At 49.6% G+C, this 23,217-nt stretch overlaps 1 protein-coding gene across 1 annotated transcript in view; it reads right to left on the reverse strand.

Annotated features, from left to right (window-relative positions):
- Positions 1 to 820: 820 nt before the first annotated feature.
- The window catches only part of NIPSNAP1 (nipsnap homolog 1), a 30,365-nt gene continuing 7,968 nt past the window's right edge, over positions 821 to 23,217 (reverse strand). Inside the window, exons 2-10 of the mRNA XM_038763371.1 lie at positions 18,967 to 19,094; positions 18,119 to 18,164; positions 16,781 to 16,875; positions 13,112 to 13,182; positions 10,834 to 10,974; positions 9,362 to 9,393; positions 9,034 to 9,128; positions 4,254 to 4,337; positions 821 to 1,728 (exon numbers count right to left, since the gene is read on the reverse strand). Of these exons, the coding sequence (XP_038619299.1) occupies positions 1,664 to 1,728; positions 4,254 to 4,337; positions 9,034 to 9,128; positions 9,362 to 9,393; positions 10,834 to 10,974; positions 13,112 to 13,182; positions 16,781 to 16,875; positions 18,119 to 18,164; positions 18,967 to 19,094 (757 nt within the window). The 3' untranslated portion in view covers positions 821 to 1,663. The remainder of the gene's footprint in view (positions 1,729 to 4,253; positions 4,338 to 9,033; positions 9,129 to 9,361; positions 9,394 to 10,833; positions 10,975 to 13,111; positions 13,183 to 16,780; positions 16,876 to 18,118; positions 18,165 to 18,966; positions 19,095 to 23,217) is intronic.

Consider the following 23,217-nt stretch of genomic DNA (forward strand, 5'->3'; position numbering starts at 1 on the left):
CTGCACACAGTAAGCGCTCAATAAATACAATTGATTGATTGATGTGTCAAAGCCCTACTGAGAGCTCACCTCCTCCAGGAGGCCTTCCCAGACTGAGCCCCCTCCTTCCTCTCCCCCTCCTCCCCATGTTACCTCCTTCCCCTCCCCACAGCACCTGTATATATGTATATATGTTTGTACACTCTATTTTATTTGTACATATTTATTCTATTTTATTTTGTTAATATCTTTTGTTTTGTTGTCCGTCTCCCCCTTCTAGACTGTGAACCCGCTGTTGGGTTAGGGTCTGTCTCTATAGGTTGCCAGCTTGTACTTCCCAAGGGCTTAGTCCAGTGCTCTGCACCCAGTAAGCACTCAATATATACAATTGAACGAATGAGTTGTACCCTCCCAAGTGCTTAGTACAGTGCTGTGCACACAGTAAGTGCTCAATAAAAACGATTGACTGACCTGTCCCACACAGGGCTCACAGTCTGAGGGACGAGGCCTCCTCTTGGGCAGTGTATACCTCCTTTGGGGTTATAACAACCGCCTCTCCTCCTCTCTGGGAACTGGCATTAGGATAAAATGGCTCACTGATGAGAAAGGGAAAATAAAAGCGCTCTTCAAATTCAAGGAATTGAGGATGGACACCCTTTCCTCAGCAGTGGCTACCGTTCCCCTGAATTGCTTCTCCCCAGATATTTCATCCGCCCTCGGTTTCCGGAGGCAAGCAGGGAGAACGAGCCCCCGACTTTCATCCCCAGTGGCTTCATCCCCGTTCCCCTCCCGCCTCCGCCCCACGCCCTCCATGGAGGGCAAGAAGAGACGACAGGAAATATTATGATATTAAATATTTAATTACACGTTCGCCCCGAGGGGAATGGACCCAAATCACCCTTCTCGCATCTCAGAGCCTTGCAAAGGGTGACAATGACAGTAGTTCTGCGGGGAAGGGAGCCTTGGACTTGGGACAGAGATATGGGGAGGGAATCATCCCACTCTTTAAGGACGGGAATCTACCGAAATACAGCCCCATCGGTCAGTAGGGAATTTTCCCGCCCGGCCGAGAACAGAGATGCATCTCATCGGATGGTCTTGGGGAAGCTTCGGCGGCTGAATCTTGGGGCTGGGGCGTGGCGGGTGAGCCCCCCTTTTCCTGACTTTCCCCCTATTTTGAACAGTCCTCTGTCCCCCGCCCCATCTCTGCTGCCCAGAGGTCACTAAGCAGAAGAAAGAGAGAGAAAGGGAAAGCAAAGTGGAAACATTTTAACTTAGGTGACAGCAGGGAGGTGTGGGGAGCCAGCTCTAACCACTGGACACTCTGCCTCTGTGCACGCACAGTTTGGTCTGGGTATTCCGGGGAAGGGGGACGAAGCTGGGGAAAAGGGCAGGATCCCTGGAAGTTGATGAGGAATGGCTCCTCTTGATCCCATTCCACCGGCCTTGGAGGCGCCTCTCGGACAGCGGCCAAAATGGGGGGGTTTGGTGGCGGGGAGGGAGGAAATGAGGTGAGGAGGCTAAACTGTAAACTGACCACCACCTCGCTGGATTTTTATTTAGTTCCTCCCCAACTGAGGTAACGGGGGGAGCAGGGCGAGGGGACGGATCACGAAATCATGGGGGGGCGGGGAGGGGTTAGGGTTCGTCGTCCCCCCGGCCAGAGTCAAGGCGGGTCTTGCGGTCACTGGAGGGGAGAGATCTTCAGGGGAATCATAATCCGACACTCCATGTTCCGGACCAGCGGGACTGCAAAGGAAAAGGACGGAATTGGTTCGGATTCGGGAAAGCCGGGGGGCTTTTCCGGTCATACGTGTGGCCTGAAGACCCTCAAGAGGGGGGCTCTGCCCCAGCCCCTCGCGGACCTGTTCTTCCGAAATCGGAATGTCAGGTCACCTGAGCAAAGTCGTCCGCCGAAGGAGAGCGGGTTTAAAGGCGTTCCAGACCCTGAAATTTCCCTCTTTCCCCAGGAACGACTGTCGGGAGCAGTGAAGAGTAATAAATGTGGTATTTGTTAAGCGTTTACTATGTGCCGGGCACTGTGCTAAGCGCTGGGGTGGAGACGAGCAAATTGGGTTGGACACAGTCCCTGCCCAAATGAAGGCACTGGGACACAGCGTGTAGTTTGGGCGGGGGCAGATTCAGTCATTCATTCGGTTGTATTTATAGAGCGCTTTCTGTGTGCAGAGCACTGTACTAAGCGCCTGGAAAGTACAATTCGGCAATAAAGAGAGAGATAATCCCTGCCCACACCGGGTTTGCGGTCTAGAATCGGGTCTGTGAATTCTCCCAGGTGCTTAGTACAGGGCTCTGCACACAGTAGGTGCTCACTAAATAATCTCGATTGACGGATTTGTAGCCCACCGTCTAGCTAGGCTGTGGGAGTGGGAGAAGTGTGTTATTCTGGACAATTTACTGTAAAGCAAGTTCATTTTCCTTGAGATGTTTCCTCTGGGCTTTAGGGGGGCATAAATATGGCTCTGAAGCAGGATGGATTGGGCACGGGAGAGCTGCTGTTTGTTATATCGCTTATTAGGGAAAGGCCGGGGGTCCCCGGGGGTCCCCGGTTTTAGACTTGTTGGGTAGGGACTGTCTCTATATGTTGCCAACTTGTACTTCCCAAGCGCTTAGTACAGTCCTCTGCACACAGTAAGCGCTCAATAAATACGATTGATGATGATGACGACCCCAAACTCACCCTCCCGCCCTCCCCCAGCGGGGCTCAATTTGAAGAGCACCGGCTTTGGAGTCAGAGGCCATGGGTTCAAATCCCAGCTGTGTGACTTTGGGCAAGTCGCTTCACTTCTCTGGGCCTCAGCTACCTCATCTGGAAAATGAGGTGATGACGTCCCAGGTGCTTAGTACAGTGCTCTGCACACAGTAAGCGCTCAATAAATGCCATTGAATGAATGAAAATTGTTAGATTGTATCTCCCAAGTGCAACACCCTCCCCCTTCTAGACTGTGAGTCCGTTGTTGGGTAGGGATTGTCTCTGTTGCCGAATTGTGCTGTTGTCTCACTTTGTTGCTGAATTGTACTTTCCAAGCGCTTAGTGCAGTGCTCTGCACACAGTAAGCGCTCAATAAATGCCATTGAATGAATGAAAATTGTTATATTGTACTCTCCCAAGTTCAATGCTCTCCCCCTTCTAGACTGTGAGTCCGCTGTTGGGTAGGGATTGTCTCTATCTGTTGCCCAATTGTGCTATTGTCTCACTTTGTTGCTGAATTGTACTTTCAAGCGCTTAGTGCAGTGCTCTGCACACAGTAAGCGTTCAATAAATGCCATTGAATGTATGAAAATAGTTATATTGTATCTCCCAAGTGCAGTACTCTCCCCCTTCTAGACTGTGAGTCCGTTGTTGGGTAGGGATTGTCTCTGTTGCCCAATTGTGCTGTTGTCTCACTTTGTTGCTGAATTGTACTTTCCAAGCGCTTAGTGCAGTGCTCTGCACACAGTAAGCGTTCAATAAATGCCATTGAATGTATGAAAATAGTTATATTGTATCTCCCAAGTGCAGTACTCTCCCCCTTCTAGACTGTGAGTCCGTTGTTGGGTAGGGATTGTCTCTGTTGCCGAATTGTGCTGTTGTCTCACTTTGTTGCTGAATTGTACTTTCCAAGCGCTTCGTACAGTGCTCTGCACACAGTAAGCGCTCAATAAATGCCACTGAATGAATGAAAATTGTTATATTGTACTCTCCCAAGTGCAACGCTGTCCCCCTTCTAGACTGTGAGTCCGTTGTTGGGTAGGGATTGTCTCTGTTGCCGAATTGTGCTGTTGTCTCACCTTGTTGCTGAACTGTACTTTCCAAGCGCTTCGTACAGTGCTCTGCACACAGTAAGCGCTCAATAAATGCCATTGAATGAATGAAAATTGTTATATTGTACTCTCCCAAGTGCAATGCTCTCCCCCTTCTAGACTGTGAGTCCGTTGTTGGGTAGGGATTGTCTCTGTTGCTGAATTGTGCTGTTGTCTCACCTTGTTGCTGAATTGTACTTTCCAAGCGCTTCGTGCAGTGCTCTGCACACAGTAAGCGCTCAATAAATGCCACTGAATGAATGAATGAATGAATGGTTATATTCTACTCTTCCGAGCACTCAGTAAGTGCTCAATAAATGCGATGGACTCTTTTCTCAGTAGTTGTCAAGGATACCCGCCAATCCCCGCTCCCCTGGCCCACTTGGTGGGGCGTGGACAGGCAGACTCTCGGGTCCCGGCTCCGTTGGGGCGTCCGGGCTGTCCGCTGAGCCTGGGGAGAGCGGGGAACTCACCTGTGTAATACACGTTCTCGTCCCATCCCCGTTTCCGCCAGGCCGCGTTGCGGGTCTCCTCCCGGGACTGAAGATCCTTGTAGGCTGGGAGGAGAAAAACAGTCTCATAATTATAATTGTGGTATTTAATCACCATCATCATAATAACTGTGGTATTTGTTAAGCTCTTACGAGGTGCCAGGCACTGTACTAAGCGCTGGGGTGGATACGGGCAAATGGGGTTGGCCACAGTCCCTGCCCCACATGGCGTTCCTAATCCCAATCCCCATTTTACAGATGAGGGAACTGAGGCTCCAGAGACACGAAGCGACTTGCCCAAGGTCGCACGGCAAACAAGTGGCAGAGCCGGGACTGGAACCCAGGTCCTCCGACTCCCAGGCCTGGCTCTTTCCACTAGGCCACGGTACTTCTCATTTAATCAATCAATCAATCGTATTTATTGAGCGCTTACGGTGTGCAGAGCACTGTACTAAGCGCTTGGGAAGTCCAAGTTGGCAACATATAGAGACAGTCCCTACCCAACAGTGGGCTCACAGTCTAGAAGGGGGAGACAGAGAACAAAACCAAACATACTAACAAAATAAAATAAATAGAATAAATGTGCCTTCTTGCCAGCAGCAGGATTTAAGGGACAACTTGATTACCTTGTATCTTCCCCAGCGCTTAGAACAGTTCTTGGCACATAGTAAGTGCTTAACAAATACCAACATTATTATTATTATTATTATTATTATTATTATTATTATTTAAGGCCCTTGGGACACATCAGTGATGGATGCTACAGTCTTCTAGACTGTGAGCCCACTGTTGGGTAGGGACTGTCTCTATATGTTGCCAACTTGGACTTCCCAAGCGCTTAGTACAGTGCTCTGCACACAGTAAGCGCTCAATAAATACAATTGATGATGATGATGATGCCCGTCTCCTCCCTTCTAGACTGTGAGCCCGTCTTGGGCAGGGATTGTCTCTATATGCTGCTGAACTGTACTTCCCAAGCGCTCAGTCCAGTGCTCTGCACACAGTAAGCGCTCAATAAATACAACTGAATGAATGAATGGGAGGGTTTGGGGGCCACATTTCACGATAGGGACAGGGTTTCCCAGTCAGTCAATCATATTTACTGAGCGCTTACTGTGTGTGCTGAGCACCGTCCTAAGCACTTGGCAGAGGACAACAGAATAGACACATTCCCTGCCCACTGCGAGCTTACAGTCTAGAGGGGGAGACAGACATTCATTCATTCATTCAATCGTATTTATTGAGCGCTTACTGTGTGCAGAGCACTGTACTAAGCACTTGGGAAGTCCAAGTTGGCAACATATAGAGACGGTCCTTACCCAACAGCGGGCTCACAGTCTAGAAGGGGGAGACAGAGAACAAAACCAAACATGTTAACAAAATAAAATAAATATGTACAAATAAAATAGAGTAATAAATACGTACAAACATATATACAGGTGCTGTGGGGAGGGGAAGGAGGATGGGGATGGGGAGGAAGGGGCTCAGTCTGGGAAGCAATCACCCTACCCCCAGGGACTCTGGCTGGGAAGCTTCTGGTTTTGGGGTTAAAGTCTCTAAATTCAAAGCAACGACCAGGAAAAGGGTGCGTACAGACCCCTCCCCGCCATCCCATTCCTTTCCAATCAGCCACAGGGCGGTAACTACCCACAGCCCCTGAGGATTTCTTCTCATGGTATTTATTAAGCGCTTACTATGTGCCGGACACCATACCAAGCGCTGGGCAGATGCAAGCTAATCAGGTTGGATCTAGTCCCTATCCCCCCTAAGGCTCACAGTCTTTATCCCCAATTTACAGATGGGATAACCGAGGCACAGAGAAGCGAAGCGACTTGCCCAGGGTCACCCAGCAGACAAGTGGCCGAGCAGGGATTGAACTCCTCACCCTGGGCTTCAAGGCCGTCCATCCCCTCGCCCCCTCCTACCTCACCTCCCTTCTCTCCTTCTCCAGCCCAGCCCGCACCCTCCGCTCCTCTGCCTCTAATCTCCTCACCGTGCCTCGTTCTCGCCCGTCCCGCCATCGACCCCCGGCCCCCGTCCTCCCCCGGGCCTGGAATGCCCCCAATCCCTCTGCCCCTCCGCCAAGCTCGCTCTCTTCCTCCCTTCAAGGCCCTACTGAGAGCTCACCTCCTCCAGGAGGCCTTCCCACACTGAGCCCCTTCCTTCCTCTCCCCCTCGTCCCCCTCTCCATCCCCCCCATCTTACCTCCTTCCCTTCCCCACAGCACCTGTATATATGTTTGTACATATTTATTACTCTATTTATTTTACTTGTACATATCTATTCTATTTATTTTATTTTGTTAGTATGTTTGGTTTTGTTCTCTGTCTCCCCCTTTTAGACTGTGAGCCCACTGTTGGGTAGGGACGGTCTCTATATGTTGCCAACTTGTACTTCCCAAGCGCTTAGTACAGTGCTCTGCACACAGTAAGCGCTCAATAAATACGATTGATGATGATGAACCCGGGTTCTCCGTGTCCCAAGCCTAGGTCACGGGGATCTGCCCTAACACGGCCATCCGGCTCACCAGGTGACCAGGGCTGGCATGGGCCTGCCCAGCTGGGATCCCCTGGTCAATGCTTGCCCCCATCTATACCCTTAGCATTTGATTCTAGTGTTTTTTAAATCAAACCTATGGTCTTTAAATTGGTTGCTTATTCCTGTTTTATTTTTCTTTATCCATCTTTTTTCCCCACCTAGACAGTGAATTCCTTGCATCATCATCATCATCATCATGATCAATCGTATTTATTGAGCACTTACTGTGTGCAGAGCACTGTACTAAGCGCTTGGGAAGTCCAAGTTGGCAACATGTAGAAACAGTCCCTACCCAACAGTGGGCTCACAGTCTAAAAGGGGGAGACAGAGAACAAAACCAAACATACTAACAAAATAAAATAAATAGAATAGATATGTACAAGTAAAATAAATAGAGTAACAAATATGTACAAACATATATACATATATACATCAATCCACAGCATTTATTAAGGCCCGAGTATTTGCAGGGCGCTATACTAAAGCACTCAGTGGTGTACAGCAGAGGTAAATCAATCAATCAATCGTATTTATTGAGCGCTTACTGTGTGCAGAGCACTGTACTAAGCACTTGGGAAGTACAAGTTGGCAACATATAGAGACAGTCCCTACCCAACAGTGGGCTCACAGTCTAAAAGGTGGGCTCAAAAAGTAATCATAATAATGATGGCATTTGTTAAGTGCTTACTACCTGTCAAGCACTGTTCCTAAACACTGGGGTAGATACAAGCAAATCAGTTGGGACACAGTCCCTGTCTCTCATATGGGGCTCACGGCTTTAATGGACGCAGTAAAACGACACGATGCCTGCTCTCACGGGGCTTACGTTCTAATGAGGGAGGCAGACGCAGAAGAAATTACCGGTTGGAAGAAAAAGCAGATGGAAAGATGGATCTGTAGATAAGGAAGTGCTTAAATGGTGGAGGATAGTAATAATAATGATGGTATTTCTTAAGCACTTACTCTGTGCCAAGCACTGTTCTAAGCACTGGAGTAGATACAAGGTGATCAGGTTGTCCCACGTGGGGCTCACAACCTTAATCCCCATTTTACAGATGAGGTAACTGAGGCACAGAGAAGTTAAGTGATTTGCCCAGAGCCAAACATCTGACCAGTGGCACAGTCAGGATTAGAACCCACGACCTCTGACTCCCAAGCCTGTGCTCTTTCCACTAAGCCACGCTGCTTCACAACTGATGGGCACAAAAGCGCTACCTGGGGCTGCGAGGAGGTATTTGGGAGGATGTTGGGCAGGGACTGTATCTGCATTGTTAGTCTTGTATTCGCTCCAGTGCTTAGCACAGTGCCTGGCACATGGTATGTGCATATTAAAAACCATTACTGCCACTAAGGATGAAATTTTTCCAGGTATCGGTTGGCACATTGATCGGTGATATCCATAGAGTATATGCCTGTGCAGAGCACTGTACTAAGGGCTTAGCACTTTATCAACCAGCCCAGAAAAATGGCCACTAATGGCCCCAGCTGAGTAGAGTGGGGGTAAAGGGAAGAGAGAGAGTGGGGGAGAGAGGAGAGCAAAGAGAGAGACGAGAGGCAGGAGGAGACCAGGGAAAGAGAAGAAATAAAGAGAAAGCGTTGAGAGCAGAGAAAGAAAGGGAGGGAGTGAAAAGAGACGAACTGGAAAGAGAGGGTGGATGTGGAAAGAGGAGGGAGAAAGAGGAGAGAACGAGAGAGTGAAAGAGGAGAGATATGGGGAGAGGAAGAGGAGAGAAATAGGAAGAGGAGTGAGAGAGGGGAGAGGAAAGAAGAGGAGAGGAGAGGAAAGAAGAGGAGAGGAGAGGAAAGAAGAGGAGAGGAGAGGAAAGGAGAGGAGAGGAAAGAAGAGGAGAGGAGAGGAAAGAAGAGGAGAGGAGAGGAAAGAAGAGGAGAGGAGAGGAGGAGAGGAAAGAAAAGGAAAGAAGAGAGAAGAGATGAGGAGGGGAGATGAGGGGAGGAGAGAAGAGAGGAGATGTGGAAAGGACAGGAGATGAGATGTGAGGAAAGGAAAGAAGAGAGGAAAGGCAAGAAAAGGAGAGAGGAGATGGAAGGAGAGGAGGGGAGGAGAGGAGAGGAAATGAAAGAAGAGGAAAGGAGAGAAGAGGAGAGAGGAGATGAGGGGAGGAGAGGAAAGGAAAGAAGAGAACACAAGTGGTGAGAAGAAGAGAGGAGACGAGGAGAGGAGAAGAGTTGAGAGAAGAGGAGATAAGAGGAGAGAGTAGCTTACCCCAGAGGTGGTGAACCACATAGAGTTCCCCAATCTGCGAGAAGAAGCCGCCCACGGCCTCCTGATTCTCCTGGCGATACTTGATGGCTCGAGCCCTAGTGGAAAGCAGAATGGAGGTGAGGCGGAGGTGGGGAGGCCGGGGCGCCCCGCCTGGGGCTCTGGGGGGCCCGGCCCGGCAGGCCTCAGCGGCCGAAAGGGGCTGTCCCGGCCCTCAATCAGCCGGCCGATGCGAACCGGTCAGGGGGTCACGGGGATGGAGGGGGCACCCGGGGATCTGAGGGAGACAAGGAGTGGGGAGAGGCCCCCAGGATGGGGAAACACTACTCACCAGTTGTTCCCCCACTCAATCATGGTCCCCGGCTGAAAAAGACACACAAGGAGCTGGTTGGGCCCCGACCAGCTGTTCCCACGTAATAATAATAATAATGGTGGTATTTGTTAAGTGCTCGCTATGTAATAATAATAATCAATCATATTATTGAGCGCTTACTGTGTGCACAGCACTGGACTAAGCGCTTGGGAAGTCCAAGTTGGCAACATATAGAGACGGTCCCTACCCAACAGCGGGCTCACAGTCTAGAGGGGGGAGACAGACAACAAAACCAAACATACTAACAAAATAAATAGAATAGATATGTACAAGTAAGATAAATAAATGGAGTAATAAATATGTACAAACATATATACATATATACAGGTGCTGTGGTGAAGGGAAGGAGGAAAGATGGGGGAGATGGAGAGGGGGACGAGGGGGAGAGGAAGGAAGGGGCTCAGTCTGGAAAGGCCTCCTGGAGGAGGTGAGATCTCAGTAGGGCCTTGAAAAATATGGAACGCTTCACAAATTTGCGTGTCATCCTTGCGCAGGATGACACGCAATAATAATAATAATAATGGCATTTGTTAAGCACTTACTACGTGCAGAGCACTGTTCTAAGTGCTGGGGGGGATACAAGGTGATCAGGTTGTCCCACGTGAGGCTCACAGTCAATCCCCCTTTCACAGGTGAGGGAACTGAGGCCCAGACTTGCCCAAAGTGTGCCCAAAGTCACACAGCTGACAAGCAGCGGAGCTGGGATTAGGACCCATGACCTCTGACTCCCAAGCCCGGGGTCTTTTCACTGAGCCGCGCTGCTTCTACTATGTGCCAGGCACTGTTCTAAGCGCTGGGGTAGATACAAGAAAATCGGGCTGGACACGGTCTCTATCCCACGTGCCGCTCACAGTTGCAATCCCCATTTTCCAGATGAGGGAGCTGAGGCCCAGAGAGGCGAAGTGATGGGCCGCACAACGGACAAGTGGCGGAGCCGGGATGAGAACGCACGACCTTCGGACTCTCAGGTCCGGGGTCTAGCCACGGGGCCGTGCTGCTTCATTCTCTGGTGGGGGAGAAACCCACCCACCTGTTCATTCATTCATTCATTCAATCGTATTTATTGAGCGCTTACTGTGTGCAGAGCACCGTACCAAGTGCTTGGGAAGTCCAAGTTGGCAACATGTAGAGACGGTCCCTACCCAACAGCGGGCTCACAGTCGAGAAGGGGGAGACAGAGAACAAAACATATTAACGAAATAAAATAAATACGGACAAATAGAGTAGTAAATCCGTACAAACGTATATACAGGTGCTGTGGGGAGGGGAAGGAGGTAAGGCTGGGGGGATGGGGAGAGGAAGGAGGGGGCTTAATCTGGGAAGGCTTCCTGTTCCTCAGGTCTCCCGCGGTCCGAGTGGGACCGGGAGTCGGGGCTTAGCTAGCCCGGGGCCGCGTTCCCCACCCCGCCGACGGCATCTGGGGCCACCACCTTCAGCTTGTAGGTCCTCAGCTCATAAATGTTGGGGCCCGTCCGGGGCTGGGGCTCGTTCCAGAAGCTGAACTCAAGGAGCAGTTGGTTCCTGCGGGACAGCAGCATCTGACTCCTCTCCTTCCGGAACTCCAGGTACTCCTGAGGGCGACCGGAATGATTGTTCTGACACCGCTTTGGCTCCCGGTGACTATTCATTTCTATTAACGTCTGGGTCCCTGTCTAGACCGTAAGCTCGGATTGTTCTGACACCGCTTTGACTCCCAATTACTGTTCATTTCTATTAACGTCTGGGTCCCTGTCTAGACCGTAAGCTCGGATTGTTCTGACACCGCTTTGGCTCCCAATTACTGTTCATTTCTATTAACGTCTGGGTCCCCGTCTAGACCGTAAGCTCAGATTGTCTGACACCACTTTGGGTTCCAGTGACTATTCATTTCTATTAACGTCTCGGTCCCTGTCTAGACCGTAAGCTCGGATTGTTCTGACACCGCTTTGACTCCCAATTACTGTTCATTTCTATTAACGTCTAGGTCCCTGTCTAGACCGTAAGCTCAGATTGTTCTGACACCGCTTTGGCTCCTAGTGACTATTCATTTCTATTAACATCTGGGTCCCTGTCTAGACCGTAAGCTCGGATTGTTCTGACACCGCTTTGACTCCCAATTACTGTTCATTTCTATTAACGTCTGGGTCCCTGTCTAGACCGTAAGCTCGGATTGTTCTGACACCGCTTTGACTCCCAATTACTGTTCATTTCTATTAACGTCTGGGTCCCTGTCTAGACCGTAAGCTCGGATTGTTCTGACACCGCTTTGGCTCCCGGTTACTGGTCATTTCTATTAACGTCTGGGTCCCTGTCTAGACCGTAAGCTCACTGTGGGCAGGGAATGCGTCTGTGTACGGTTATGTCGTATTCGCTCCTTCGGCTGTATTGATTGAGCGCTTACTGTGTGCAGAGCGCTGGACTGAAAGTACAGTTCGGCAACAAAGAGACACAATCCTTACACAACAACGGGCTCGTAGTCTAGAAGGGGGGGGGGGGACAGACATCAAAACAAGTAAATAGGCATCCATAGCAGCGATATAAATAAATAGAATTATTATATATACATATCATTAATAAATAGAATTATATATATATCATTAATAAATAGAATAATAAATATGTACATATATGCACAAGTGCTGTGGGGCGGGGAAGGGGGGAGAGGGAGGGAGTTGGGGCGATGGGGAGGGGAGGAGGAGCAGAGGAAAATGGGGGCTTAGTCTGCGACTGTACTCTGCCAAGCGCTTAGTGCAGTGCTCTGTATACAGTAAGCGCTCAATAAATACACTGGACCGACTGACATCGTGCCTCCGAGGGCCACGGGGCGGGCTGGGGGAGGGGAGGGAGCCCAGCCCACAGAAAGTCGGGCGGCCACGGGAATTCAGTGGGGAGGGGAGGGCACCGCTGTATGGGGGGACCAGTCGAGCAGTAGGGGAGTCAGTCCCCTGCCACCCCACCAAGATGCCAAAAAAATACCTGTGGTATTTGTTAAGCGCTTACTATGAGCCAGGCACTATACTAAGCACTGGGGTGGATACAAGCAAATGAGGGGTTGGACACGGTCCCTGTCCCATATGGGGCTCACAGTCTTAATCCCCATTTCCCAGATGAGGTAACTGAGGCACAGAGAACTTAAGCGACTTAATTATGGTACTTGTTAAGTGCCTAGTATGTGCCAAGCACTGTTCTAAGCGCTGGGGTAGATACGAGGCAATCGGGTGGGACCCTGTCCCACAAGGGGCTCACAGTCTCAATCCCCATCTTCCAGATGAGGTTACGGAGACCCAGAGAAGTGAAGTGACTTGCCTGAGGTCACACAGAAGACGAGTGGCGGAGTCGGGATTATAATAACAATAATAATAATAATTATGGCATTTACTAAGTGCTTACTATGTGCAGAGCACTATTCTAAGCGCTGGGGAATTTACAAGGTGATCAGGTTGTCCCACGTGGGGCTCACAGTCTTCATCCCCATTTTACAGATGAGGGAACTGAGGCCCAGTGAAGTGACTTGCCCAAAGTCACACAGTTGACAAGTGGCGGGGCCGGGATTTGAACCCATGACCTCTGACTCCAAAGCCCGGGCTTTTTCCACTGAGCCAGGCTGCTTCTCTAGATTAGAGAACCCACGACCTCTGACTCGTAAGCCCGGGCTCTTGCCACTAGGTCATGCCAAGGTCACACGGCACACGCGTGGCAAGAGAACAGCCAGTGAGTTCCATATCTTACCTTGTTCCTTTTTAGCTTGTTCATGCAGTCCATGAGGGCAGGGTAGCCCCCCGAGAAACGCCACAAGTGCACTGCAATGAGAGGATTGGGTGGGGGTCCAAGGGGGATTCCCTGACTTTTCCCCTTCACTTTATCCTCGATCAATCAGTCGATCGATCGGTGGTATTTAGTGAGCGCTTACTGGATGCGGAACACAGTACTGAGCACCCGGCGGGGGGACAATGCAGTATCGTCCAATCAATCAGGGGTATTTACTGAGGGATTATTCTCCGCAGAACGCCGTATTAAACGCTTGGGAGGGCACAATATGATAGACTCGTTAGGAATGATCCCTACCCACAAGGAATTTTTCCCGGGCTGTTAGAGCTCCCTGACCCTCCCTTCAGCGGGACTGGGGGTTGGGGATGATGAGAGAGACAGAGAGAGAGACTCTGTGTCTGTCCGTCCCTGCCATGAATCCCATCACCAGGCCCTGGGCTCTTCACCTATCAATCAATCGTATTTACTGAGCGTATTTATTTAGTGTGCGGAGCACTGTACTAAGCGCTTGGGAAGTCCAAGTCGGCAACATATAGAGACGGTCCCTACCCAACAGCGGGCTCATGGTCTAGAAGGGGGAGACGGGCAGCAAAACAGAACATGTAGACAGGTGTCAAAATCGTCAGAACAAATAGAATGATAGCTATATGCGCATCATTAACAAAATAAATAGAAGAGTAAATATGTACAAGTAAAATAAATAGAGTAATAAATCTGTACAAACAAATATACACATATACAGGTGCTGTGGAGAAGGGAAGGAGGTAAGATGGGGGGATGGAGGGGGGATGAGGGGGAGAGAAAGGAGGGGCTCAGTCTGGGAAGGCCTCCTGGAGGAGGTGAGCTCTCAGGAGGGCTTTGAAGGGAGGAAGAGAGCGAGCTTGGCGGGTGTGGGGAGGGAGGGCATTCCGGGCCAGGGGGAGGACGTGGGCCGGGGGTCGACGGTGGGACGGGCGAGAACGAGGCACCGTGAGGAGATTAGCGGCGGAGGAGCGGAGGGTGCGGGATGGGCTGGAGAAGGAGAGAAGGAAGGTGCGGTAAGAGGGGGCGAGGGGATGGACAGCCTTGAATCAATCAATCAATCAATCGTATTTATTGAGCGCTTACTATGTGCAGAGCACTGTACTAAGCGCTTGGGAAGTACAAATTGGCAACACATAGAGACAGTCCCTACCCAGCAGTGGGCTCACAGTCTAAAAGGGGGAGACAGAGAACAGAACCAAACATACCAACAAAATAAAATCAATAGGATAGAAATGTACAAGTGAAATAAATAAATAAATAAATAAATAGAGTAATAAATATGTACAACCATATATACATATATACGGGTGCTGTGGGGAAGGGAAGGAGGTAAGATGGGGGGATGGAGAGGGGGACGAGGGGGCCCAGGGTGAGGAGTTTTTGCTTGATTCGTAGGTTGACAGGCAGCCACTGGAGATTTTTGAGGAGGGGAGTAACATGCCCAGAGTATTTGTATCATATATTTACCTTCATTTCTTTACCTTATTGTCCCTCTCTCCTATGTCACCTGAAAATTTAGGCCTGTACCCCTTAAGCACTTTGCTACACATCCCGGTCCCAGAGCACTTATGTTCACGTCCTTATACTCCACTGTTTTCCTTTCTGTCATTTATTTTAGAGTCTTGTCTCCCCCTCGAGACTGTAAACTCCCTGTGGGATGGAAGCGGCGTTCTACACTGCGCTCTCCTAGGCGCTCAGTCCACTGGTCTGCACTCACTAAGCACTCAATAAATACCTTTGATTGATTTTGTTCCCCCTAACACCCGTACGATCCAGAACCCAGAACCATAATAATGATGGTAATAGTTAAGAGCTTACTATATGCCAGGGACTATACTAAGCGCCGGGATGGATACCGGCAAATCGGGCTGCGCGGTTGCTGTCCCACGTGGGGCTCACAGTCCCCATCCCCATTTTCCAGATGAGGGAACTGAGGCCCGGAAAAGTGAAGCGACTTCCCCAGGGCCAACACAGCAGACGGGTGGAGGAGCCGGGATTAGAAGCCACGACCTACTGACGCCCGGGCATAGTAATAATAATAATAATAATAATAATAATGATAATGGCATTTGTTAAGCACTTACTATGTGCAAAGTACTGTTCTAAGTGCTGGGGAGGATACAAGGTGATCAGGTTGTCCCAAGTGGGGCTCACAGGCTTCATCCCCATTTTACAGATGAGGGAACTGAGACCCAGAGAAGTGAAGTGACTTGCCCAAAGTCACACAGCTGACAAGTGGCAGAGCCGGGATTTGAACCCATGACCTCTGACTCCCAAGCCTGGGCTCCTTCCACTGAGCCACGCTGCTTCTCTATCCGCTCCGCCGTGCTGCTTCTCAGCATGGCGAGCAGCAGGGTGAGTACCATGAGTGAGTACCGGGAGTAGAGAAGCAGCGTGGCTCAGTGGAAAGAGCCCGGGCTTTGGAGTCCGAGGTCATGGGTTCAAATCCCGGCTCCACCAACTGTCAGCTGGGTGACTTGGGGCAAGTCACTTCACTTCTCTGGGCCTCAGTGACCTCTTCTGTCAAATGGGGATGAAGACTGTGAGCCCCCCGTGGGACAATCTGATCACCCTGTGACCTCCCCAGCGCTTAGAACGGTGCTTTGCACATAGTAAGCGCTTAATAAATGCTATCATCATTATTACCGTACCTCGTTCTCGCCTGTCCTGCCATCGACCCCCGGCCCCCGTCCTCCCCCGGGCCTGGAATGCCCCCAATCCCTCTGCCCATTCGCCAAGCTAGCTCTCTTCCTCCCTTCAAGGCCCTACTGAGAGCTCACCTCCTCCAGGAGGCCTTCCCACACTGAGCCCCCTCCTTCCTCTCCCCCTCGACCCCCTCTCCATCCCCCCGTCTTACCTCCTTCCCTTCCCCACAGAACCTGTATATATGTATATATGGTTGTACATATTTATTACTCTATTTATTTATTTATTTATTTTACTTGTACATTTCTATCCTACTTATTTTATTTTGTTGGTATGTTTGGTTCTGTTCTCTGTCTCCCCCTTTTAGACTGTAAGCCCACTGTTGGGTAGGGACTGTCTCTATGTGATGCCAATTTGTACTTCCCAAGCGCTTAGTACAGTGCTCTGCACATAGTAAGCGCTCAATAAATACGATTGATTGATTGATTGCCCATCCGCCAAGCTCGCTCTCTTCCTCCCTTCAAGGCCCTACTGAGAGCTCACCTCCTCCAGGAGGCCTTCCCACACTCAGCCCCTTCCTTCCTCTCCCCCTCGTCCCCCTCTCCATCCCCCCATCTTACCTTCTTCCCTTCCCCACAGCATCTGTATATATGTATATACGTTTGTACATATTTATTACTCTATTTTACTTGTACATATCTATTTTATTTTGTTAGTAGGTTTGGTTTTGTTCTCTGTCTCCCCCTTTTAGACTGTGAGCCCACTGTTGGGTAGGGACTGTCTCTATATGTTGCCAACTTGGACTTCCCAAGCGCTTAGTCCAGTGCTCTGCACACAGTAAGCGCTCAATAAATACGATTGATTGATTGATTACCATGTGACGATTTGCCCACCGGGTCCCGCTCCCCGTACCGCGTGACGCCCCCCGTGAGGGCCAAAGCCCGGCCCCGTGTGACTCACCAGCTTGGTCCTGTTCTCCGTACCACGTGTTCCAGTTGCCCACCAGAGCGCAGGGATAATCCGGGTCTAAGTGCAGCTTGGGTAGCACCTCCTCCCTGCAGAGAGGGCAGGAATACTGGTGGGGGTCCTGGACGCCCCCCCCCACCAGCCCAGTTCCCGCCTGCCCACCCTTCCGCCCCGAGGAATCTCCGGGAGGGTCCCCGTTCCCGGGATATCGCTGCTTCGCCCTCATGGCTAAGACTCCTCACCATGCCATGGGGGGGGCCCCCAAATAATAATCGTAATTATGGCACTTGTTAACCACCACTGGAGCAGGTCCAAGCAAATCGGTATGGACACAGTCCCACTCCCACGTGGGGCTCCATCCCCTTTTTCTAAATGAGGTAACTGAGGCACGGAAAAGTGAAGCGACTCGCCCAAGGTCACACGGCAGGTGAGTGGCGGAGCCGGGATTAGAACCCACGACCTTTAGGCTTCCAGAGAAGCAGCGTGGCTCAGTGGAAAGAGTTGCTTGGGAGGCAGAGATCATGGGTTGTACATATTTATTACTCTATTTATTTTACTTGTACATATCTATTCTATTTCATTTTGTTAATATGTTTTGTTTTGTTCTCTGTCTTCCCCTTCTAGACTGTGAGCCCACTGTTGGGTACGGACTGTCTCTATATGTTGCCAACTTGGACTTCCCAAGCGCTTAGTACAGTGCTCTGCACACAGTAAGCGCTCAATAAATACGATTGATTGATTGATTGATGGGTTCAAATCCCGGCTCCGCCGCTTGTCAGCTGTGTGACTTTGGGCCAGTCACTTCACTTCTCTGGGCCTCACTTCCCTCATCTGGAAAATGGGGATTAAGATTGTGAGTCCTACATGGGACAACCTGATCACCTTGTATCCTCCCCGGCGCTTAGAGCGGTGCTTGGCACATAGTAAGCACTTAACAAATGCCAAAATTATTATTATCATTATTCCAGGCCCGGGCTCTACCCGCGATGCCTTGCTGCGTTCGACTGGAACCTACTGGCGCTCGCCCCATCATCATCATCATCAATCGTATTTATTGAGCGCTTACTGTGTGCAGAGCACTGTACTAAGCGCTTGGGAAGTCCAAGTTGGCAACATATAGAGACGGTCCCTACCCAGCAGTGGGCTCACAGTCTTAAAGGGCTGTCTCATCCCCAAGGCCGGGGGGATCAATCAATCAATCGTATTTATCGAGCGCTTACTGTGTGCAGAGCGCTGTACTGAGCGCTTGGGAAGTCCAAGTTGGCAACATATAGAGACGGTCCCTACCCGACAGTGGGCTGACCCGACGGGATCTGGGGAGAGGACACTCACGTCAGCCCGTTGTAGGCGTCCAAGGCTTCCGGCTTCACGTTGTGAACTGCAACAAACCAACAGGGCCGGGGCGGGTGACTCCAAGGGGTCGGGCCCCCCGGCTGGACCTCCCCCCCATCCCCATAATAATAATAATAATAATAATAATAATAATAATAATAATAGCATTTAAGCGCTTACTATGTGCAAAGCAACATCATCATCATCAATCGTATTTATTGAGCGCTTACTATGTGCAGAGCACCGTACTAAGCGCTTGGGAAGTACCAATTGGCAACATACAGTGACGGTCCCGACCCAACAGTGGGCTCACAGTCTAAAAGGGGGAGACAAAGCCAAACATACTAACAAAATAACGTCACGTCGCTTCTCTGGGCCTCAGTTTCCTCATCTGTAAAATGGGGATCAAGACCTGTGAACCTGGACTTGGTCCAATCTGATTAGCTTGTATCTACCTCAGCATTTAGTACGGTGCCTGGCACATAGTAAGTGCTTAACAAAAACCATAACAAGCAGGTTGGGCACAGTCCCTGTCCCACATGGGGTTCACATCCCTTCAACCCCATTTTACAGATGAGGTAACCGAGAAAGCACTGTTCTAAGCGCTGGGGGGGGGATACAAGGTGATCAGGTTGTCCCACGTGGGGCTCACGGTTTTCATCCCCGTTTTCCAGATGAGGTAACTGAGGCTCAGAGAAGTGAAGCGACTTGCCCAAGGTCGCACAGCAGACATGTGGCGGAGCCGGGATTCGAACCCATGACCTGTGATTCCAAAGCCCGGGCTCTTTCCACTGAGCCACGCTGCTTCTCGTGCTTCCCCATCCTCCCCCTCCGGGCCGGTGACTCACACTGGATCTTATACAAGTTGCTGGTCTCCTTCTTGGACAGGAGGGTGGAGTGGGCGTCCTTGCGGGGGTCCACTTTGTGAACGAAGAGCGAGCGGAACCAGCTGCCTTCTCCATCCTTGGCGTACCCCCTGAAATGATAATAATAATAATGATGGCATTTATTAAGCGCTTACTATGTGCAAAGCACTGTTCTAAGCACTGGGGAGGTTACAAGGTGATCAGGTTGTCCCACGGGGGGGGGGCTCACAGTCTTCATCCCCATTTTCCAGATGAGGTCACTGAGGCCCAGAGAAGTGAAGCGACTTGCCCAAAGTCACCCGGCTGACAAGTGGCGGAGCCGGGATTCGAACCCATGACCTCCGACTCCAAAGCCCGGGCTCTTTTCCACTGAGTCTTCTAGCCTGTGAGCCCACTGTTGGGTAGGGACCGTCTCTAGATGTTGCCGAGTTGGACTTCCCAAGCGCTTAGTACAGTGCTCCGCACACAGTAAGCGCTCAATAAACAACTAAATGGGGAAGCAGCATGGCTCAGTGGAAAGAGCCCGGGCTTTGGAGTCAGAGGTCATGGGTTCAAATCCCGGCTCTGGGTACAAAGTCACCCAGCTGACAGTTGGCAGAGCCGGGATTCGAACCCATGACCTCCGACTCCAAAGCCCGGGCTCTTTCCACTGAGCCACACTGCTTCTCAATATAACCTCTTTTAGACCGTGAGCCCACTGTTGGGTAGGGACTGTCTCTAGATGTTGCCAACTTGTACTTCCAAGCGCTTAGCACAGTGCCTGGCACATAATAAGCGCTTAATAAATATCATATTATTTATTTATTTTACTTGTACATATCTATTCTATTTATTTTATTTTGTTAGTATGTTTGGTTTTGTCTCCCCCTTTTAGACTGTGAGCCCAGTGTTGGGTAGGGACTGTCTCTATATGTTGCCAACTTGTACTTCCCAAGTGCTTAGCACAGTGCCTGGCACATAATAAGTGCTTAATAAATATCATATTATTTATTTATTTTATTTGTACATATCTATTCTATTTATTTGATTTTGTTAGTATGTTTGGTTTTGTTCTCTGTCTCCCCCTTTTAGACTGTGAGCCCACTGTTGGGTAGGGACTGTCTCTGTATGTTGCCAACTTGGACTTCCCAAGCGCTTAGCAGAGTGCCTGGCACATAGTAAGTGCTTAATAAATATCATACTATTTATTTATTTTACTTGTACATATGTATTCTATTTATTTGATTTTGTTAGTATGTTTGGTTTTGTTCTCTGTCTCCCCCTTTTAGACTGTGAGCCCACTGTTGGGTAGGGACTGTCTCTAGATGTTGCCAACTTGGACTTCCCAAGCGCTTAGTACAGTGCTCTGCACACAGTAAGCGCTCAATAAATACGATTGATGATGATGATGATGACGACCCCAGGGCTTAGTACAGTGCCTGGCACATAGTAAGCGCTTAATAAATATCATAAGGAAAAAGCACTTAGTACAGTGCTGTGTATACAGTAAACGCTCTAGAAATGATTGATTGGAGAAGTCCAGAAATGAGTGGCTTTTGGGCTCCACTGGAAGAACCAGTAGAAAGGAATCTGGAGAATTCCAGAAACGGAGGACTTTTTGGCGCCGCCACTCCGGAAGAGCCAGGAGAGAGGAATCTGGAATACTCCATTTATTCATACAATCATATTTACTGAGCACTTATTGCGTGCAGAGTACTGTACTAAGCGCTTGGGAGAGTCCAATGCAATAAACAGACACAGTCCCTGCCCGCAACAAGCTTAAAGTCTAGAGGGGGAGACAGACATTAAAATTAAGAAATATATTGCAGATATGGTGGTGTGGGGCTGGGAGGGGAGATGGATAAAGGGAGCGAGGCAGGGTGACGCTGAAGGAAGTGGGAGATGAGGAAAGGAGAGATAATAATAATAATAATAATAATAAATAATAATAATAATGGTATTTATTAAGCGCTTACTATGTGCAAAGCACTGTTCTAAGCGCTGGAGGGATACAAGGTCATCAGGTTGTCCCACAGGGGGCTCGCAGTCTTAATCCCCATTTTACAGATGAGGTAACACTGAGGCCCAGAGAAGTGAAGTGACTTGCCCAAAGTCACACAGCTGACAATTGGCAGAGCCGGGATTTGAACCTCTGACCTCTGACTCCAAAGCCCGGGCTCTTTCCACTGAGCCACGCTGCTTCCAACTTGTACTTCCCAAGCGCTCAGTACAGTGCTCTGCACACAGTAAGCGCTCAATAAATACGATTGATATATCGGTATATAGCTCTAATTCTATTTTGATGGTATTGATGCCTGTCTACTTGTTTGGTTTTGTCGTCTGTCTCCCCCTTCTAGACTGTGAGCCCGTTGTTGGGTAGGGACCGTCTCTATCTGTTGCCGAATTGTATTTTCCAAGCGCTTAGTACAGTGCTCTGCACACAGTAAGCGCTCAGTAAATACGATCGAATGAAAGGGAGGGCGTTCCAAGGCAGAGGGAGGACGTGGGCCTCCCACTGACCACAGGGCCGGGTTCAAATCCCGGCTCCGCCACTTGTCAGCTGTGTGACTCTGGGCAAGTCACTTCACTTCTCTGGGCCTCAGTTCCCTCATCTGGAAAATGGGGATGAAGACTGTGAGCCCCACGGAGGACAACCTGATCACGCTGTAACCTCCCCGATGCTTCAAACAGTGCTTTGCACATAGTAAGTGCTTAATAAATGCCATTACTATTATTAATGAAATAAACAGAAAAGGATGTGCTGGGTGAAAGGATTTCCTTGCATGACATTACATAATAATAATAATAATAATGATAGCATTTGAAGCAGCGTGGCTCAGTGGAAAGAGCCCGGGCTTGGGAGTCCGAGGTCACGGGTTCAAATCCCAGCTCCGCCACTTGTCAGCTGGGTGAGTCGGGGCAAGTCACTTCACTTCTCTGGGCCTCAGTGACCTCATCTGGAAAATGGGGATGAAGACTGTGAGCCCCACGGAGGACAACCTGATCACCTTGTAACCTCCCCGATGCTTAGAATAGTGCTTTGCACATAGTAAGTGATTAATAAATGCCATTAGTATTATTAACAAACAGAAAAGGATGTGCTGGGTGAAGGGATTTCCTTGCATTACATAATAATAATAATGATAATAATAATGATAGCATTTGAAGCAGCGTGGCTCAGTGGAAAGAGCCCGGGCTTGGGAGTCCGAGGTCACGGGTTCAAATCCCAGCTCCGCCACTTGTCAGCTGGGTGACTCTGGGCAAGTCACTTCACTTCTCTGGGCCTCAGGTCCCTCATCTGTAAAATGGGGATGAAGACTGTGAGCCCCACGGAGGACAACCTGATCACCCTGTAACCTCCCCGATGCTTCGAACAGTGCTTTGCACATAGTAAGTGCTTAATAAATGCCATTACTATTATTAATGAAATAAACAGAAAAGGATGTGCTGGGTGAAAGGATTTCCTTGCATGACATTACATAATAATAATAATAATGATAGCATTTGAAGCAGCGTGGCTCAGTGGAAAGAGCCCGGGCTTGGGAGTCCGAGGTCACGGGTTCAAATCCCAGCTCCGCCACTTGTCAGCTGGGTGACTCTGGGCAAGTCACTTCACTTCTCTGGGCCTCAGTTCCCTCATCTGTAAAATGGGGATGAAGACTGTGAGCCCCACGGAGGACAACCTGATCACCCTGTAACCTCCCCGATGCTTCGAACAGTGCTTTGCACATAGTAAGTGCTTAATAAATGCCATTACTATTATTAATGAAATAGAAAAGGATGTGCTGGGTGAAAGGATTTCCTTGCATGACATTACATAATAATAATAATAATAATAATAATAATAATAATAATAATGGCATTTGTTAAGCGCTTACTATGTGCAAAGCACTGTTCTAAGCACTGGGGGGATACAAGATCAGGTTGTCCCAGGTAGTAATAATGATGGCATTTGTTAAGCGCTTACTATGTGCAAAGAACTGTTCTAAGCACTGGGGGAGGGGATACAAGGTGACCAAGGTGTCCCACATGGGGCTCACAATCTTAATCCCCATTTTACAGATGAGGGAACTGAGGCACAGAGAAGTTAAGTGACTTGCCCAAAGTCACACAGCTAAGTGGCGGAGCCAGAATTAGAACCCATGACCTCTGACTCCCAAGCCTGGCCTCTTTCCACTGAGCCATGCTGCTTCTCTAAATAATAACGATGGCATTTATTAAGCGCTTATGAGGTGCAAGCACTGTTCTAAGCGC

Source organism: Tachyglossus aculeatus, chromosome 21, assembly GCF_015852505.1.
Source record: "Tachyglossus aculeatus isolate mTacAcu1 chromosome 21, mTacAcu1.pri, whole genome shotgun sequence".
NCBI lineage: Eukaryota > Metazoa > Chordata > Mammalia > Monotremata > Tachyglossidae > Tachyglossus > Tachyglossus aculeatus.